We start from the raw sequence: 22,057 nt of genomic DNA on the forward strand, positions 1-22,057 counted from the left end.
AGACCATCTAGTTGAACCCTCTCATTTTGCAAATGAAAAAAAAGAGAGAGATTTAAGAGATAAATTAGTTTATTGAGACCTCATAGGCAATAGAGGGTAGAACTAGAATTTAAACTCAGATTGAATTCCTAGTCATCCAACCAAATACAGTCCTCTTTCTAGGATGAATGCTATAATGAGTTTGACTTTTGTTTGGCACTGACTGGGATAGTTGGTGAGGGCTGAGGAGTCAGTTCTCCAGTTTAGAAAGTAATCCTAAGGCTCTGAGGGAGGTGTTTGCATGGTGGGCACATCACATGTGCTGGATGGTGGTCTCCTCATATTAGAAAAGAGAACAGAGCCCAAGGAAAGCTGTTGGTGCCATGACTCAGAGAAGATGAAATGCCACCATGAGCTTGGGGGAGTAGGGCAAACTCCAGATGAACAAGAAGGTGCCAGGGGATGTGCTGGCCAACTCAGGATAAATTAGGGTGTGTAGGAGTTTAAACTGGTGCTTGGCGAATGAACACAATAGAACAGAGGTACAGAGTGGTGTGGAGGAGGGTGGTGGTGGTGGTGGTGGTGGAGGAGGAATGGAAGTACTTGCCACAAGCAGCAAAATAAGCAGATGATGGATATGGGAAGATGAATATGCAGTGATATTCATGATGAGCAAATGAGAAGCAAAACCTGAAACTGCATTAAGGAGTAGGAAGTGGGTTGGGAAGAGCCCCTAAAATGCAATTTGAGAAACTACTAGACCCCTAAAATGTTGGAGATAACTTTGAAATGTGTCTTTCTTTCCCTGGTGCCAGGAACATGCTTGGTAAAGTTCATTCCACTTTTGGATCGGTCTAATTTTTAGGAAGAATTTTTTTATAATTGTATTTACTCACTATATATTTATTCTGTATATATTTTACACATTCTGCATGTTTATTGTGTGTATATATATATATATATATATATATATATATATATATACCCATATACATATATACATACACACAGGAAGAAGGCATATGTATATGAATATTTATGTACAGAGAATATATACCTATTTTACAGAATATATATGATTCTAATATATAAAATGCATGTGTGTGAGTGTACACACACTTAAACACACTTGTTTTCTCCATTAGAAAGTTCCTTGAGACTAGGAATGTGCTCAATGAATGCTTAATGCACTAAAACTTTTTGACAATAACAATAAAAATAACAAAAGCGTGCATTTATATGTTTATTTGTGATTCTAATGGAATAGAAAATGAACATGAATAGAATCTTAGGTTGCTCTCCCTATTGTGTTTGTCATTACATCATAGATTCAGAAGCAAAAGGGACCTTGACCTATCAGAGAATTTCAGAGCTGGATGGAAATGTAGGTCCCATGGAGTGCAATATAAACTCCTACCCCCTACCCACTAAAGAATTCCTTTTAAAATATAAAATATACAAGCATTTTCCAGCCTGAAATCATCCAACGAAGGAAACGTCTTCCTTAGAGGTAGCCTATTCCTCTTTTGGATACCTCTGCTTTTAGGGAATTGTTTTCTTTTATTTGTACTTCTTGAATTTATTTGTTTTCTCTATTTATATTTACAAAGACTTTTAAGCTTTAATAGCTTAAATCTGACCTAAGGCTTTTGGGATACTCTAGCTACTCATTATCTCCTTCATTAAGAATGGGATGATGATGAAGAAGAAGAAGATGATGATGATGATGATGATGATGATGATGAGATGATGATGATGCTTGTCCTTAGTTCTTGAAGGCACATCAGGGAGGTGAAGCAAGTAAATTAGATTTGAGTGAAGGGGTGCCTCATTTTCTCCTCAAGCAACATCTGAGTCCAGTGGACAGATATGAATCAGGATGACTGGAGATGGTCCTGGATATGAGGCAATCAGGTTAAATGACTTGCCTAAAGTCATATAGCTGGTGTCAAATGTCTGAGATCAGATTTGAACTCAGGTCCTCCTCCTGCTCCAACATTGGTGCTCTATGCATGTATCACCAAGTGCCCCCTTAAGAATGTAAATTCCTTAAGAATAATAATTGTTTCTTTGTGTTTTTAATCTCCAGCACCAAGTACAGTTCTGACACATAGCAGTTACTTTCTCAATGCTCATTGATTAATTACTTGATCATATCAATCTTGAATTTGTCTCTTGGCAACTCTCACTTATTATTCCTTGTTCTGTGTTCTGGGGCTAAAGAGAAAATGCCTCATCCTTCCTCCACATGCTGTCCCTTCATACTGGCAGAGAGCTACGAATGACATGAATGACATCCTGGATTAGTGGATAGAATGTTGGACAAGGAGAAATGAAGACCTGTTTTCATTGCTTGCCTCAGGTATTTAATTTATGGGGTAGTTAACCTCATAATGTGAGCATGTAGTGCCCATTTCATAGGGCACCCACTTCTGAAACTTGAATAAAAGAAGATGTTTGAAGCACTTTGCAAACTTTTAAAGCTCTGTATCAACATCAGCTGCTGTAATTTTACAGTTGAGAAAGCTAAGATCTTAAAAGATGAGGTGCTTCTGTCTGTGGTCACATATCTGGCAAGCTGACAGAGAAAAAAATTGGAATCTAGGTATTTTGATCTCAAATCCTGCATTTTTTAACTAATGATAGTAACATTCATACATGGATTTAAGTTCTGTAGGCATTTTATAGTGCTTTTACATTTTGATCCCTCTAAGAGAGGTGCTAAAATTTTCACCATTTTACTCAATGAAAGTGATTTGCCCAGGACCACACAGCAACTTAGAGACAAATATATTGAAGTTCATCACCAAAAGGAAAGCTCGGAGGTAGGAGATTTACTGGACTAAAGTTGAGTGGATCACTCAGAATGTGTCTTCGGAGACATGATGGATTTAGGATCACTGTATAAGAAATACCCAACGCACTGTAAAATCACTGAGGGTTTGAAATTTGAAGCATGGGAGAAGGATATGGTGTAAATAGCTTTAGGAAAAGAATGATTCAGAAGGACCCAGCTGGTGATTCAAAGGAGCTGGATAATCTGTACTTCCTTGCTTGAAGGGAAGGGGAAGGAAAGATGAGGATGGGATGTAGCAAGAGAACATAATGCATTTTGTGCTTTGAAGAGAGAGAACTCATATTCCTTTTGTTTCCAGCAATCTGTCTTTCAGAAACTTCTAGTCATTTATTTTTCTCTCACACAATATGTACTGAATCATTTCTTTTCAAACCTTCTCTGAGCTCCAAGCTTGGCATCTACCCGGAGGGCAGGGTTATTTTTTTCTCCTCTTATATAAGACAGGCGATCTGTTCCTGTTTCAGGTGCATTTTTCATAGTGTTTTAAATTTAAGATATTCGAGGTTTATGTCTTAGTTATTTCAGGAAAGAAAGTTACCTTGACAATGAATTTCAAGAAAAATTGTAAAAGAGGGTGAGCTGTTAGCATGGAGCTTGGAAACATATTTGACAGATTTACAGAGGTGTTATAATTGTTATTATATATTCTATGTATATTGTTATTTTTTAAAATATGAAAATCAGGCCAGAGTTCCAAATAGAGCTATACAATCCATTTTTAACAGGTAGAAAACAGCACAGTAGCTGCTGGCAAGAAAATAATAGACCAGGAGGGTTTGAGATTATATCATAAGAGTTCAGAGAGTATTGAGCTAAAAAGTACTTCAGGGAAGTCTTAGTTCAACTAATCATTTTACAAGTAAAGAAACTATGGCCTGGAGAGGGAGATGGTTTGTCAAGGTCTGGAATTATCTCCTGATAATATATTCACAAATGATTCTAGTGAATAAAAAGAGGGAGAAACATCAGGAAAAAGCAACAGGGCTTCTCAAGGAGTTGTGATAAGTATAAACATGTGAAAAGCACAGAGACATGATCAAATACAAAAGGAGGAGGGACAAGCATTTATTCGTTAAAATGCCAAGAATTTTAATAACTTTACATCCCCTTAAATCCCTCAGTTGCCTCTTCCCTCAAAACCTTCCTTCAAAGAAGGCTGAGAACTTTCTAGGTAGCTCTCAATTTTCCATTAATAGCTCTGCTTGGTTTTGATTATATAGTACATCATCCTGCCACAAACAGGTACCCTCTGGTTGTTCTCTTTCTCTACCGTGTGCTTAGCACAATTTTTAGAATACAGTAATTGCTTAATAAATGTTTATTGAATTGAATCAAATAATTTCATTTTGTTCCTCACCACAAGCCTGGGAAGTAAGTATAATTGATTTCCATTTTACAGTTGAGGAAACTGAGGCAGAGATTAAATGATTTGCTCCAGCTCACACAGCTAGGAAGTGTTTGAGGCTAGATTTTAATTCAAGTCTTCCCATCTCCAGGTAAAACATCCTATCCACTGAGCAAACTAGCTGCTTCTGTTCCAGAAGCTTCTGTGTCATTCTGTGACAGTAGTGCCAGGAAAGCTGAAGCCTCCATTGAGTCAAGGTTTATGAAAAAATTCTAGACAAGACAAAGTGTGTGGTGTGTGTGTGTGTGTGTGTGTGTGTGTGTGTGTGTGTGTGTGTGTGTGTGTTAGGGTGGGGTGGAGGCAGGGAGGAGGTAAATTCAGAGAGTAAGAAAAATAAGGGATACGTTTATTATTTGGGGTATCTCCTGTAATGCTCATAGATAATAACAACGGTAATAAAAACAGCTAAAATTTATAAACTACTTTATGGTTTTTCAAAGCTCGTTCCATATAATATTACTGTGAAATGGACAGTGAGAATATTTTTAGCACCATTTTGTAGGAAACTGAGGCATCAGGTGATTAAGTGATATATCCTCATTGACATGGCTATATATGTGTCAGAATCAAGATTTTAGGTCATGGATTTTTTCTATATTCTACCCATTATCTTTTTTTTTTATCATACTATTGTCTCTCAGGCACAAAGAAACAGACATTAATTTTTTCCGATGATATACAGGAGCCCAGATAAATGATGGTTACATGAGTGTTTGCTTTTGTGTCATGGAAATTCAAATGAAGCTTGAAATAACCATATATATATATATATATATATATATATATATATATATGTATATTATATACATGGTTGAAGAATTTAGGGAGATTTACCCTAAGGAAGAAAAGATTTGGGAGAAAGGGAAATAATTTTTATTATGAAGGTTTGGAGGCAGCTAGATGTAGAGTAGAACTCTGACCCTTAAGTCAGGAACCTCTGAGTTCAAATCTGACCTTAAAAATTTATTAGCTGTGTCCCTGAGCAAGTCTGTCTTCCTCAGTTTCTTCAACTATGAAATTTGGATAATAATAGTAATATCTTCTAGGGTCGTTGTCAGGATAAAATGAGATAATGCTTGAAAATCATAGTACACAGTGACTGACATAAGAAACTCTAAATAAATACTTATTCTCCCTCTCTTAATGGAATTGTAAAACTAAAGTTGGATTGGTCCTTAAAGTTTAAATCTAGACTAATCTATTCTTTTGTCAAATTAGGAAAGTGAGTCCTAGGGAATTGAAGTGACTTGTCCAAGATCTCACAGGTAGGGAGCATCAGAGATAGCCTTGGAAGCCAGGTCTGACTACAAAGAAAGTGTTCTTTCCAAATCATTACGTTGTCTTCTTATATTATTCAATTGTACAATATAAGCTTGCCATGCTCCACCCTGCATTGTCAATTACTTTAATTTTCATACTTCTTAATATGGACAATCTGCAAAGCCAGGATTTCCAAGGTACATAAATATTTGATTTTATTCATGCTCACCATCAGTAGTCTGTCTCCTACTTGCAAACGTCCATCTTTCTGTGCTGCGCCTCCATCTATAATTTTAGTAACATAAATGCTGTTGTCTCCAGGGATGTGTTGATTGCCCACACCTCCTGCGATACTGAAGCCTAAACCTTTGGGAAGAAAAAGGACAGAAAAAAAGAGATCTTTTTTGTAGAGTTTATTTAATAAAAGCAATGTAATTCTTTGACAGAGTTTTCTGAAATGGTTGTATATCATTATAGTATTTTTCCAATAATGGGCATTCTACTAGGCTCTTTCCCCATCTTCCTTTACTTCTAATAGTTGAAGATCTGTTATAGTTACTCCTAATGAGATAAAGAGCAAAAGTTCAATGCTATATAGTCCAATTAACTTTTCTATGTTCTATGACCACAGTCTATATCTCTAACTTCAACTAATTTTTTCCTAAATCTTTCATATTAGTCCAACACAGAATCAGGCAAGAGGATACCTAATTTGTTGAACTGCATAAATCTATCACCTTTGGTGGGAAATGAATTTAAGAATGATTCTGCTGGAAGTTAATTCAAATTAATTATGACCAATCATTATTGTTATATTTCAACATAACATATATAGTTTGTTCTGATAAAGAAGCAGAATCTGTGGTCTTAGATATTCTTGAATAAAGAACATGAAGGGAGAGGAAGTCTCCCAAAGCCTTTGACTATTCATTTGAGTAGGTAAAACGTTTAAGAAACAATAATATTTCTTGCCATCTGACCAGAATTCATGCCCCAGGAGAGTTCCCTTCTTGTGACTACTGTCTGTAGGCCCATTTCCAGTCATATTCTCACAAGACTTATTTCTCTTGCATGTGTATCTGGAGTGCTTCTCCTTCACTAGAGTTATGTAATCATGATCAAATCAACTTTTTCTTTGTCCCTGGAAAGGAGGTATGAATCTCCCCCCCCACCAAATCCCCTCATCATTTCTGTAACTTTTAGAAGCCAAATACTCCCCCCCCATTCATTATTCCCCTACATATATTTTGCTCTCCCATTAGAATATGTTAATTGAAGACAAGGGGCTATTGTTGGTTTTATATCTCTATCTTCAGCAGAGTAGAATTTAACATTCATTTAACAGAATTTTTCAAAGGGAAGAAATAAGGGGACATTCAGCTATTTTGACCTCCAAAGTCATTGTGTGTGTGTGTGTGTGTGTGTGTGTGTGTGTGTGTGTGTGTGTGTGTGCACTTAAAGTTACTTCTTAAAGATGCTGCCCTTGGCTAAGTAAGCAGCCTAGTGGACATTAAATGGCCATTTCGCACAAATAAAACTGAGGAAAGAGGAAGAAGAGGGAGAAAAAAGGAGAATAAGAAAGAAACAGGAAGAAAAGAAAAAGAAAGAAGCAGGGGGGGAGAAAGTAGATTATGAACTATAGAATGGAGTATTGACAGATAGATATGAAAACATTTCTTCCTGAATTTGCATTTTATTCTGAAAGAATAGAGAATAAAATTATAAATATCACTTTAAAAATAACTGTAAAAGTATAATCTTACCAAATGTATAGATAGAAAATAATCATTCCATACCCAAAAGCTATTTTAAGTTAAAAGAATAGGTTGAATTGAATTTAAAAGCACAAATTACAGGATTCAAAGTTTTTCTTTTCCAAAAGAGATAGCCACAGCATCATATTTGTCATGAATATTTTCATTTTATTTCACAATCCCTCTTAACATTTGATAATTAACTGAAGCAAAAGGCTTGGTTGTTTATCTGCATAATATGCAAGACCATACTTAATGATCAACATCTATTTGCATTCTAATTGATTAAAAAGGCCCTTGAGAATCAGCAAAGCTAAGTGGACAGGGGACTGACCTTAGAGCCAGAAACACCCCAAATTCAAGTCAGAGTCCGGTCAAGGATTGGTTGATTTATAACCTCTGTGAACCATCTCTGGCATAACCTCTGGCATCATCTCCATAAATAAAGCTCCCAGGCAATTCTGTGAAATAAGTGACTGGAAGTACTTTTTGGGTTTGAGCTTCCTAGAGGGGAGGGGAGGGGAGGGGAAGGGAGGAGAGAGGGGAGGGGAGGGGAGGGGAGGAGAGAGGTGAGGGGAGGGAGACAGAGATTGAAAAAGGACCTAAGCTATATCCCAAATTTATAACAACTTTTGTTGTTATCAGGAAACGTGTTAACCTCCATTTCTGCCCTCCCTGTGGGTTGGAGATCATATACACCCTTTCTCCATGGAAACTCCAATTAGAAGGTCAATAGTTATCATTTTAGTGAAAAAAAATCAGTTTTGAATCAAAGAATACATAAGTTCAGATTTATACAACCTCCCTGATACAATAAAGGACTCACTGGGGCTCACTATTGTTATGCTTTGATAACTGGATAGCACAGTAGATAGAATGCAGACTTGAAGTTTCCACATCTGTCGGTCAAGAGTCAATTCTATAATTCATAATCTTCTTTCTTCCCCACTGTTTCTTTCTCTTCTGTTTCTTTTTTCTCATTCTCCTTTTTCTCTCCTCTTCTTCCTTTTTTCTCAGTTTCAGTGCAATCTGGCCTCAGATACTTAATAGCTGTATGACTCTGGGTAAGTCACTTAACACTGTCTCAGTTTCCTCATCTGTAAAATGAGCTGGAGAAGGAACCACTCCAGTATTTTATTTTGTTTTATTTTATTTTGCCAAGAAAATCCCAAATGGGGTGACAAAGTTGGACATGATTGAAACAACTGAAGATCAGTTCTGGTTGTTCTGGTTGAAGTCATAATGGAAAAGAATTATTATCCCTTCTCCCCTTCCCTAAATCCAACAACTAACTTTTACATAATACTAACTTTTCTATAAAGTTTGAAAAGTCTTTTTCACACAACATCTATTTGGGTCTTACAATAACTCCATGAAGTAAGCACTATAAGTACTATTATTCCTTTTTGACAGATGAGCAAACTGAGGTTTGGGAAGTTAAGGGACTTGCCATAGATGCATATTCAAAAAGGATGTGGGATTTGAAACTAGGTAGAGCAATGTAACTGCCATGACATGTTCCCTCAAATAGTCAGAAAGTAACTGTTTCAATTGCTAATTTTGATCTTGCCAAGGATGGCTAAATAGGCAGGCTTCTGATATTGGTTCTATGGGGAGTTAATAATGATGGTCATACTAATTTACATTACTACATCAACAAATAATATTTGTTCACTCTTGACTCAAATGCTTTGAACCAAATTATTTTTACTGGGTAGCAATATATGCTGTCAAAATAACATAAATGATTAGTTAATGGCTAGATGATAGGGTGATAAATTGCAATGAAACATCTTCAGAATTATATTAGAAATACAATGAATTTTGAATGAATGAATTATTATTGCTGATGTTAATAATAAATGAAAAATGAATTTAGAATGCTAGGACAATTAAAATAAGTGTTGTCTCATTTCCTATGGAAGTGATTATTTTTATGCTGCTGTCACAGCAACGACTGGATTGATGATAATGCCATATTTAACGAACATGTTTATCTAGCTGAAACTGATCAAAGAAAGAGAGATGTGTCCTTCTCCAAGGTAACTTTACTAGAAAAATATTCAGGTTTCAATAAACTGGTTTTACTTTTGCTATTATGAACCCCTATGAAATGCCTTTACAGAGCATTCTTTGCACTGTAGATTAAATTCAATGGCTAAGAATATTAAGGTGGCACAGTGCGTAGAGTACCAGCCCTGAAGTAAAGAGGACGTCTATAGGTAAAGTATCCCAATGCATTATTTATTAACAAAGCTTAATTTTCCTTATATAAAATTTCCCCATATAATTTTCCCCTAAATAAATTTTCCTATATAATATAAAAGAAATTTTAGTGTTATTATATGTATATATATTTTAGATTGGTGACAGCATTAGTGTCTGAGGCTGGATTTGAACTTAGGAATATGAATCTTCCTGATTCCATTCCCAGCACCCTGCCTAATGTACCACCTAGGTATGGACTATAAGGTATAGAATTTATTAGATTTAGAAATGAAACCTCATAGGCAAAATGATGGCCATAGTCACATAGGTAGCAAATAAAAGTGGAATTTGAATTCAAATCTTCCTTAATCTAAGTCAAGAACTTTATCTGGTCAACCACCAAATATTTTTAAGCATTTATGATATTCCAGATATAGTGCTAAGCTCTGGAAAAATGAAAAAAAATTGCAAAGCTTGGTCCCTATCCTAAGATAGGGATTACAAACAAATGAATATGAGCAAAAAAAAAAACAACCAAGAAAGTGTAAATGGGACATAATCTGACAGGAAAAGAATCAGCAGTGCAGCTGACCAGAAAAAGTCTCTTAAGAGTAGAATAAAAATCGAAAACTAAGTTTTCAAATTCTAAATCTGTCTTCCTTTCCACTTTTATACTAACATCTTTAGAGTTATTTAGTTGACAAAAATTCTATGAAATATCTTTTCATCAATCAGGATACAGGATGATATAAAATGAACATATACTTAGAAAAAGGAGGCAGGCTGGTCATATGGTAAGAGTGAGAGAACACAGACTGACAGATCTAGAATGACACTGTTATTTTAAAGATATTTAAAGGTGCAAAAGAAGGCCTCCAAATGCATTGAGTAACTGTTCTATGGAGTATTTATGGAAGGTTGAAGATAAGACTTGCATAAGATGAGGTATCTCACCAATGAGATTCCCAGATCCAAGAGACTAAGTTTGCCTCACTGGGATGTTGGGAGGGTCAAATGAGATAATGTCTATAAAGATCTTTGAAAACTTTAAGAGACTATTTTAAATGTCAGCTATGTTTACTGGGATTGCTGTGATTAATTTTCAGATGGAAATCAAGAAGAAAGGCATAGAAAAGAGAATTTTTAATCCTTGTTTTAGCATTTAAATGAAATCTTTTAATACCAGTCCTGTATTTCTATATTTGTAACATTTCTTCCATGCTCTCTTCTCTCCTCTGACACTGTCTCCATTTTGGTGTGGCACCTCATGCTTAGATAATTGGATTTACCTGCTGGTAACTCAACCTACCTCCAGCCTCTTTCCATTCCAATCCATCTTCCATTTAACTGTCAAACTGATTTTCCTAAAACTCAGATCTGATCATGTCACTGCTCATTCAATAAAAATCCAGTGACTTCCTGTCACCTACAACATCAAATATTAAATCCTCTGAATTTGAAGATATTTTATTACCTGGACCCTTCCTACCTTTCCAATCTTCTTAACATTTTTGCTCCTCCTCATACTTTGCAATCCAGAAACCCTGTCCTCCTCTCTGTCTCTCCCATACAATATTTCATCTTCTGACTTGAAGCATCTTCTCGTAGAAACATTATAGAAGTCATTCAGTTCGATTTTTATCAACCTTATTAGAGGATCAATGATTGTTCCTTAAATCTGGAAATTCTCTGCTGCCTGGTTTCCCTTGGACCTGTACTAAAAATGCATCTTTTTTTAAGAAGCTAGTCCCTGTGATCCGTTATTGTAGTGCCTGCTTTCTTGGTCCTCCATAGCTGTTTACATGTTGTGTTCTTTAGACTATGAACCCCTTCAGAGCAAGGACTTTGGGGAGGGCTTTCTTTAATCCTTGATGCTCAGCAAAATGCCTGGTAATCTGACAAATTAATTTATCCAAACTAAAAAAATGCGAACTCTGAATAGTTTCACTATTTCTTCCATTTCTTGATGGTTAGACTTCAAATATTGTATAACTCTAGGGAAGGTAGGTAAAATGAATCTCTGATGCTCTGAACTTTGTAAAAACATGAAAACAAAACAAACCCCCCTCCCCCAAGATCTAAGCAAGTTAGGGTAGTGGATCAGACAAATTCCAAGTTGATTTACCAAAAATAATGGCAATCAATATATCTGCTGTATCTGTCTCATTGGTTAACAAGAAATTATTAAGTCCTTAAAAAAGAGCACTTAATTGATTTGTGTCAATCAAGGTCTTAAGGACTGGAGATACAAAGACAGTCAAACCCATTTCTGATCCTCAAAGAAATGAAGTGGAATGGAGGAAAGCTATATTAGTTAGAATTCTTTGAAGGCCAAAGATTTGAAATCTTGCCAAGATGAACTCTTAGATATTTTGTGATTTCCCTCCTTCTTCAGAAGAAAAATGAACAATTACAAATTCATAGGCTGCTGTCCCAGGAGGGGACCTTAAGGGTTACCTAACCTGACATTTTCACATTAAAGATCAGGAAACTGAAAGTCATAGACCTGAAATGATTTAGCCAAGCTATACAAGTAGTGAAAGGGTAATAAATCCTGGTTGGAATAAAACCAGTATTCCATAATTCAATGAATGAAACACATACAGAAAATACATTTATATCTTAAGAGAAGATACTTGATGACTTTGTTGGGACAATTGGATTTCATGTGAGAGTTCCCAGATGGTTATCCTAACAATTAAATATCCTTGTTTGACAGAATTTCATTAGAATAGTGTCCAAGGTGCTTGCTCCCCTGGAAAAAAATGATCCATTTGGCCCCTTTCACAGTTAGATTACATCCAAAAACAGATCGACAGACAGATAGAAATATGCTACACTGATAGTAAATCCAACCTTAGCAGGGAACCATACAGTTAACTAATTTTCCTCTCTGAGGGAAAAATAGATTTAAAACAAACAAAAATATATACATAAATGCATATACTTATACATTTGTGTATATAAATATCTATATTTGTGCATATATATGTGTATATATATATATATATATATATATATATATATATATGCTTGTATGGTCCAGTTATATATACCTATATATTTGTATAAGTATGGTCTATTGTCTATTTATACATAGGTGTGTAACTATATAATTATTGAACATTTCTTAGTTTTAGAAATTAAACCTTTGAAGTGACTGTGAGTTCTGTAGAGTGCAGAATACAGTTACTAGTACTGGCCAGTCCAACTCTCCTGGAAGCATTTCAAAAATGATATCAGAAAAGGTTTTTGTGTGTCTTTTATCCAAGGGCATGCCTAGTAAAATTGAAAGAGAGGTTCATTAATTTGACTATAGGGGATGAATTTTTTGGCTATGTTCTAAGGTAGTCAGATGATTGTGAATCTGAATCCATGAAGGATTCACTCAAACTTATAAAACCATGGGTCAATAAAGTACTGAATTATAAGCCTCAGAAATATAGTGTTGAATAAAAAAAGATATCTAAACAAGAAATTTATCTTTTATTTACTCTTTCCATCTAAAATGACTTTCAGTTTTATGTAGCTATTATTAAATATAAACTAAGACTTTCATTCCTTAGTCACTTTTTCTCTTCATTTAAGAGCAATTTTTAACTCCTAAAGCACATATTACAAAAAAATAGTTTGACAGAATCTATCTTAGGAATACATACATATATATATATATGTGTATATATATATATATATACACATATATATATATATATATATATGTTTATTTAATTTTGGGGGGTGGTTCCTGCAAGGCAATGGAGTTAAGTGACTTGCCCAAGGTCACACAGCTAGGTAATTATTAAGTATCTGAGGTCAGATTTGAACTCAGGTACTCCTGACTCCAGGGCCAATGCTACCTAGCTGCCCCAGGAATATATATTTTAATAGATAAAATTTATAAGCACAAAATTAAAGTACTTATTTCAATTTGCATCTATTTTTTCTGGCTTGTTGATTTTATATTTTCTGCATAGGCTAAGTACTCAGCAATAACCAATGCTTCATCTTCTAGAGTTGAGTCAGAATAATTTTCATGTTCTGGAATATCACCCAAGATTTCATGAATAGCGCATTCCTTCTCCAGAGTATTCCATATGGCTATGCCTCTAAACTTTGGCACTGAATAAACCCTTTCCTTACTGACTTCCTTTAACTTTCATTTAACAAGAGTGTTTTATAAGTAAAATAATAGTTACTATTTATATAGAACTCACTATGTGTGAAGCACTGTGTTAAAGCATTTTACAAATATGTCATTTGATTCTTAAAACAAATCTGAAAAGTTGTATCTATTATTAAAGCCCATTTTACAGATGTGGAAATTGAGGCAAACAGAAATGAAGTGACTAGTCCAGGGTCAGATGTGTCTGAGGCTGGATTCAAACCCTACCTCATTCAAGGCCCCAGCACTGTGGGCACTATGGCATCATCCTAGTTTATTGATCTGAAAGGGTCCTTAGAAGTCATCCTGTTCACCTTCAATATTTTATAGACGATGAAACTGGGGGTACTTTTCTAAGTAACCAGCCTCACTTTCTCCTCCAGAGTCATCTGGGTCCAGGGGTCAGATATGAATCAGGACAACTGGAGAAGGCCCTGGATGTGAGGCAATCAAGGTTTAGTGACTTGCCCAGGGTCACACAGCTAGTAAGTATTAAGTATCTGAGGCTGGATTCAAACCACATCCTCCTGACTCCAAGGTCAGTGATCTATTCACTGTATCACCTAGCAGCAAATCATGAAACTAAAGCCCAGAGATATAAAGTGATTTGCCTCAAATCATATTGCAACAAGAGGCAGGATTCAAACTTAGATGAGGACTCTAAATCTATTGCTATTTTTATTACATTTTGGCAAACATTTTTATTGAGAAAATTGAGAACAAGGACTTTTGCCATAAGTCTGTTCATTAAGCTTTAAAATACCTATCATTTCATTCCTCCACTGTTTTGTATCTTTTCCTGAAAAAATCTCTCCCTCTCCCCCTCTCCCCCTCTCCCCCTCTCCCCCTCTCCCCCTCTCCCCCTCTCCCCCCCTCTCCACCCCCTCTCTCCCCTTTTTAAGGCTAAACTCTCCAATGAGGATTTCAATTTCCTTTTCCTGCCACCTCCCTTTGATTACCTTGAGTTCGAAAGAAGCTCATTGATGACCAGGAGTCCCCAGCCTTTATTGACTCATGGACTCCTTTGGCAATCTGGTGAAGCTTTCTGAGAATAATATTTTTAAATAATTAAAGGAACTTAAAAAATAATTAAAGGAAACATAAACTTCAGTTAGGGGTTAGTAAAATAAAGATGCATTTTTTCTCTCTCCATCCAAGTTCATGGACCCTTGAAATCTATTCATAGACTTTTGGGACATGAATGGACTCCAGGTTATAAATTCCTAACATAGATCAACTCTACCCTCACCACCATTTTAGAGAAGAAACTGAGGTCTTTAGAGGTTAAGAGACTCTCAAGGTCATATGACTAGAACCCAGATCCCCTAATTTGTCATCATGGCTCCCCTAGAATATTTTTAGCTCTCTTCCTTCTGCTTCTCCACAAATCAGCTATTAAACTGCCTAGGAGTGAAAAATGTTTTTAATGCTGATACTGTGGATGTTTTGTTATGTAATAGCTCAAGGAGGAAATGTGCTATATAAATAAACTATGAAAAAATTTAATCGGTATTAACCCTTATTAAAACTCCTTTCCAATATCTTTTCATTTTAAGGAGGTGTCCTTGAGTTCTCTAAGTAATAATCTAGACATGGATTTTAAGGTGCAAGGAATTCCCTTGTGAGGAAACTCTCTCAACAATGCATGTTTACATCCTTAGAGAACACTAAGGTAAAGTGACTCGAAGGGTCTTACAGCTAATAAGTGCCTTAGGTGGGATTTGTAGTTCTTCCTGCTTCAAGTCAAGCTCAGATGAAGAAACTGAATTGATTCTAAGTTCTTGAAGGCTCTACTAATGAACACCATATTGTGGCAGGTTCAACAAATTGGGAAGGTCTGCAAATAAAATATTTAGCCTAGTTAAGTTAGCCTCAAAAGGCTGAATTTTTCAATCACAGATAGTTAGAAGATAGTCCATGAAGCTGCAGAACCCTTAAGTTCTTGGTTGATGAAGGAAGCCCTCTTTCCAATTAAATCTAATATACTTAAAAGAATGAAAACAGTTAGCTGTTAAAGCCAATTCTGAATGCAAGCATTCTAATTCTCTATTCTCCCTGATGTTCCTGCATTACACAAGTATTAACATTCTACTGTGGGTAGAGTATGATCAACTTTTAGTCAGAGAGATCTAGGGTTAAAATTCCTGTTTCTGACACTTACCAGTCATGTGACCCTTGATCAAATAATTTAATATCCTCATTTATCTAATAGCTTACTGGGGTTTACTTCTGAATATAGGTTGGTGAAAGGAATCTCACACCATGAGTCCCCTATAATTACAGGATAACAGATCTTTCAAATATCTTGGTAGACTGCTGTGCTAGGTGCTGGTAGTATTATAAGCATGATAAGGGACTGCCTCCCAGAGCTTACAATATAATAGGGGGTAAATCACTTTTATTCTTTTGACAAAGTTTGTTTGGTATAGTTCATAAACAATAGACAAATGAGGACTTTTTTTCTCATCAGGATATAGGTTTACTATGATTTCCGGACTTGAGAGTTACCCTCACTCTAACATATATGCTGATGCAATTTAACAAATAATATAGTTTTTTACAAGATTCCCAGACGTGTTTTGATGCTTACAAGTAATTTTCCTAACTCAAAGACAAGAAAGAAAAGGGAAAAGAAAATCAGACTTCTATAAGAGGAAAAGTCTGGTCCCTACAGTACTCCCAAAACAATCAGGATTCTCCTCACAGGGATTAGAGTCTTGGAATTAACTGGAAACCACACCCACATCTTTTATATGAAAGCAAACCATTTTCTCTTGGTACTTGTGCAACAATTCAGATCAACTAGCACCAGGAGGGACTGCAGTAATCACATTATGCTTTTCCCATGAGGCTCCTTTCTGTTCTGGTTTAGAGTTGATCATTAAGTGCTAAAACAAACCAAAGTGGGCCCATCACTAGTCCTCTTCCTCTCCTCCTAGATCTCTTCTTCTATTCTTTTTTTAACCTGTATATATAGACTGGATTTAATCCTAGGAAGGGTAAAAAGTCCTCTGTTTCCCTGAAACGTATGGTATACCCCAAATCTCTAGAACATATAGAGAATTTAAATAAATTTCTCACAATAAACTCATTCTTCGTTAGAATGTGTTCTAACTTTTAAAGGAAAGCAAGGTCAGAAACGTTCCAATGAAGCTTGGGACTTCCATATCTTTTCATCCACTTGGTTTTTGAACATAGGTGGCTAGGATAATTTATATCACTAAGGAGGCTTTCCAGAGCTCCTGGCAAATAGTATGACAACATCTTCAAATATGAACAATTGTAAAATTTCATTGTCCAATGGAAATCTTTCATTTGGAACTTTCATAGGATATCTATTTTTTTTAGACTGGTTCATACCTTCAACAAACATAAATATATTTAAGTTAATTTAATGATAACACAACTGATGATGATATATAGCTCCATAACAATATTTGTGATTGAATCTTAAATTTTGATTTATGAGTTAAAAACCTCTTGCCTAAGAAGAACTTTAAAAGCTGTATTTCTGTGTAATGAACAAAATAAAAAATTAGCAAATATAGAGGGATCTTATAGTTTCTATGACTCTCAGTAATCTATTTGACTTGGTCTGTTGTGGAAAATTTTTTTGAGAATGGTGGCTTGTTTCATGGTTCTCATTGAATCAGTTAATCAATAAATTTTCATTATGTGTCTACCCACAATGTTAGATGGTACAGTGGACAGATTGGTGAGTCTGGAGTCAGGAAGATTCATCTTACTAAGTTTAAGTCTTACTTTTATATACATTTACTAGTTCTGTGACATTGTTTCCTCCATTTCCTGATCTGTAAATGAGCTGGAAGAGAAAATGTCAAACTATTCCAGGATTCCAGGATCTTTGCAAGGAAAACTCCAGAGGGGGTCAAAAAAAGTTGGACATGACTGAAATGGCTGAAACAGCAACAACAAAATATATAAGAGCTGGGTACTTCAACACAAGCAAAAGATAGTCTGCTTTCAAGGAATTCACTGTCTAATGATAAACGACCTAGAATTTTGTACAACCAAGATCAATGCAGGATAAATTGGTGACATTCAATAGTCAATGTATATTGAATGTAATTTGAAAATGCAGCATATGTTTTATTTTATTTCTGTATTCTAGCACAATATCTAGTGCAGTGCCTTGAAAGACTGAATTTGGCTTGGACTTCTGATTTCATCAAAACAGAACTGTCATCGAAGAAACTCCCTCTACATAGCTCTGTTCTCTTCAATTTGAAACTTTAGAAAGTTGCCTGAGGCAGAGATATCAAACTCAGATAGGAACTGGGGACACTCATTAGTACATAAAGATTTATGGGGACCACATATTCACTAAACTTTAAAATGTAATATTAGCAATGTTTTGTGTTTTCATATTTATTATATATATAAATATATATACATACATACATATATATATTTATATATATATACTCAGTAATATTATAGGTCACAGGTCAATGGCAGGTGTTTGAGCCAAATGACCTGAGTTCAAGTGACCAGGGTCACATAATATGTTTCAGAGGCAGATCTTCCTGGGTCTAAGACTGATGTTATGTTGTCTCTAAAACCTTGTACATCATCATGAAAATGCATACTGAGGGGAAAAAATAAGCGAGTCACAGAGTCACAGAATTTCAGAGATTGAGGGGACCTTAGCTGTCATCCAGTTCAACACATACCTGAAAAAGAATCCTCATTTAAATATACCTGACAAGTAGTTATCAAGATTCTGCTTGAAGCTTCCAGACAAGGGGAAGCCCTTTGTAACAGCTCAAAAGTTATTCAGATTACTCAATTCTTCAAAAATAAAAATGTAACTGTGTGTGTGTGTGTGTGTGTGTGTGTGTGTGTGTGTCTAGTCTCAAAAACCTATGAATTTAGAAGAGCAAAAAAATAGCTCAAGGTTGCTCAGCAGTGAACATTAATTTGGAATGAAGAAAGTTAAAATAAAATGAAACCTTTAAAAGATAATCTTTTCTTATACAGATCCTTTTCTTCCTTCAACCCCAACCATTCCTTTGGGTGAGCATCAACAGCACTAACTTTTATCCTCACAATAGGGAGTGGGCTATTCAAATCACTGCTGACTTACATGGAACATTAAGATGGGGCCTGACGAGGTGAGATCCTACTGGTTTAATGTCCTGTTTTATAGCCTTGAAAAAGGCATTTTCTCCTCCTCCTGTTTTCATCTTAATGTAGCCTAAGCCATAGGGGCCTGTCTCAAATGATCACTGAACTATACACATGTCTATGTGGTTTTACAGGTTAATTCCAGCTTGTGGGAGAACGTGACCTTATTACCACTGCCCTTTTGAGAATGACTTAGATGTTGCCAGATTCGTGTACCTGATCTCTTAAATAACTCAAATTATTTTAAAAAGATTTAAAACTCATCCTTGCAGCATTCATTTATTTTGGGAAAAGGGGTATAATGGAAAATGTGCTTATTTTGCAGTCGGAAAGGCATGGGTTCAAAAGTGGGCTCTTGGGGAGGCTAGGTGGTGCAGTGGATAAAGCACCAGCCCTGGAGTTAGGAGTACCTGGGTTCAAATCCGGTCTCAGACATTTGATAATTACCTAGCTGTCTGGCCTTGGGCAAGCCACTTAACCCCATTTGCCTTGCAAAATCCTAAAAAAAAAAGTGGGCTCTGACACTTAATACTGTGTGACCTTGGTCAGGTCACTCAGTTATAAAAATGAGGGATTCAAGTTATAAAATGATGGGATCTTCAAGGTCCCTTCTAGCTCTACATCTATGTCTTATGAGAAGTGAACAATAATACATGTTCTTTTAACCTCTTTTAACTTATCCTTCTTTCATAGGGTTTGGTATGAAGGAAGAAGTCTGGGAAATTAATTAATTGTATGAGTTGGAAAACTTTGGATCCTTATTCACAAATCAGTAAATATCAATCACATACTATTACCCTAATAACCTAGAGGAACATGTAAAAAAGAAAACAAAAGCCCAACAGCACTGGACCTTTGCCTGCTGAAGATTTCTGAACAAACAAAAAGGCATTCAATTCAATAAGCACAATTCACATTGTATCATTGAAAATGGTACATTCAAAACATGTCAACATGAATAAAGGAAATAAAAACCATGTAAAGTTTTTATTTAAAACCAAACTATGTTTAGAACTATATAAAACTAAAGCCACAAAGGTTTTGGATATGAGCATACAATGTCCCTCAAGCTATTTGCAGCTACTATAGAAGTGGTATTATGCTGTCCTGAACTGGGCAATTGATTGATGGCTTTGCACACTGTTTTTTTTTTTCCTCAGAAGATTATGTTGGGTTCATCCCAAGTGTCATCCTAGAGAACTAAGGAAAGACTATTATTCTTATTGATCCTTCATTCTCAAAGAGGACTAAAGACATCATGAGAGTGATGGCTTGACTTGAGTGAGAACTGGATATAAATGAGGCAAAGCTATGCAAAGTCATGATATGATAATCACAAAGAAGAGATCTGCTTTGAGATAAATTTTCCTAAAACCAAATAGAAATGAAATGAATCATAAGCTCTAGACTGAGTAGCTATTGGAGATATTGAATAAAGACATTTTAGCTAACAACTTCAAAGAATATGGATAGGGAATTAATAGGAACAGACCAAGTCAACTGTATTGTATTTCAATTATATTTGTTCAAATGTTGATAGACAAGGGATTGAGATCAAGGCAACATTTTTAAATATCATGATATTATTCACAATGATTCCCATGATGAGGTAGTGAGTTGATCTTAAAGATCAATTTTCAAATGGATATGAGATAACCTATTTGTTAGGGATATTATAAAAAGAGCAAATGATTATCTAAGTAGAGGGACTCTTGGGTCTCTTCTAAATTTGAGAACCTATGAACTATGTGTCAAAATATAGATTCATGATAAAACAAAAAGTAGAGTTCTGCTCATGATCATCCTGGAAACAAGTGAAAAGAACTATGTGTAGCGCCCACATCAAGATTAAGGACTTTATGATAACTGAATGGTTCTATAGGCATTTGAGGATGACTAGTGTATTGAATTTAATATTCATTATCAACAGTCTGAGGTGGGTCATATGGTAAGGATGAAAGGCAACAGATGGACCATTCAACTGACACATTGGGATTTCTAAACACTAAAGAGATGGAAAAGAAGACAAGAGCTTGATGTTAGTAGTCTAGATATTTTGGACAAGATGAATATAAATATTAGATTATCAACTCTAAGGGTTTAGCAGATCTGCTCTTCAGTCATGAAGAAGCATTACACATTACACATTCAAATGTGATTTAGAATTCTCTATTAAAATGCAATGATTAAAAATGCAGTCATTGTGATTAGGGGCAAGCTCTCATTCTTGACAATATTCATCTCTCTAGCCACTGTCATATAACTCAAACTGAAGAAACCATTTAACCTGAGGCATGATCTTCTCATCTTTGCTCTCATTGTATCTTTCTGATTAGCTGACATAATGTTTAAAACAAAACCTTGAGAAATAAATTTAGCATTGACTAAAATGCCTAGTGCTGAGAATACAGAGAGCTAGCCTCATGTCCATAAATTCATTCAGAAGCATACTGTAATTTGCAAAAGAGTTCAAATAAGCATTCTTAGCAGATGTCTGCTTTACTTGGTCAACTTTATGAGGTCTTTTGAAAGACATAGCAGCAAAAATCAAGTTATAGCTTTGGTGCTAAATACCAGGGAAATTATGTAATTAATTGAAACAATTATACCAGAGTTGCTTCCCCCCACCAAGGTGGCATGTTCACTGGGAAGTAACAAGCCCCTTCCTTATTATCTGTGACATTTATTCTGTAGGTAACCTACAATTTTCCAACATTTATTATGCAATATAATGTTAGGTATGGCAGAAATTATGTTTTAGGCTACTGAGTGAAAGGGTGCCCTTTGAAGCTCCCATTGTATAAAAACTCTTAAGAGTTATTATGGGTGCCAAACAGTAAGACCTTCAATTACATAGCAATTGAACTTAGGTACCTTTTGTATTGTCATATAATCCATTTTTCTGAGATTAATGATCTTTTCTATTCAATCCTTCAAGATTCAATCCTATTCAAGACCTGTTCAATATCACACATCAAATATGACAAAGCAGGCGAAACAGACTCTTGGCTTCAATCCTGGGTTTTCACATAGGGAAAAGTTGAATTTCACCCACAAATCTTCCCACAAGATAGAATAGACTATCTTTGAGATTGTTGCTACATTTCAAGTCTTTCCTATGATGAAGAAAAATCTGTACATATTAGAATGGAAAATGAATGGTGTTAGGAGACTGTGTGATTGCTGAAAAGGCAACTTTGGTTGGATTGGAAAGAAGACCAGATCTGGATTATAAAAGACCTGGGTACCAGACCCTCCAGTCTCTATGATTAATTTGGTGTATG

The 22,057-nt window shown here is 35.5% G+C and overlaps 1 protein-coding gene across 6 annotated transcripts in view; it reads right to left on the bottom strand.

The window, feature by feature from the left end:
• The window catches only part of LOC141508420 (disks large homolog 2), a 2,787,507-nt gene that overhangs the window by 748,006 nt on the left and 2,017,444 nt on the right, over positions 1-22,057 (bottom strand). For all 6 annotated transcript variants that reach the window (XM_074217018.1, XM_074217021.1, XM_074217022.1 and 3 more), the window contains one exon: positions 5,731-5,867. In XM_074217018.1, coding sequence (XP_074073119.1) covers positions 5,731-5,867 — 137 coding nt within the window. The remainder of the gene's footprint in view (positions 1-5,730; positions 5,868-22,057) is intronic.

The sequence above is a fragment of the Macrotis lagotis genome, chromosome 1, assembly GCF_037893015.1.
Source record: "Macrotis lagotis isolate mMagLag1 chromosome 1, bilby.v1.9.chrom.fasta, whole genome shotgun sequence".
In the NCBI taxonomy this organism is placed as follows: domain Eukaryota; kingdom Metazoa; phylum Chordata; class Mammalia; order Peramelemorphia; family Peramelidae; genus Macrotis; species Macrotis lagotis.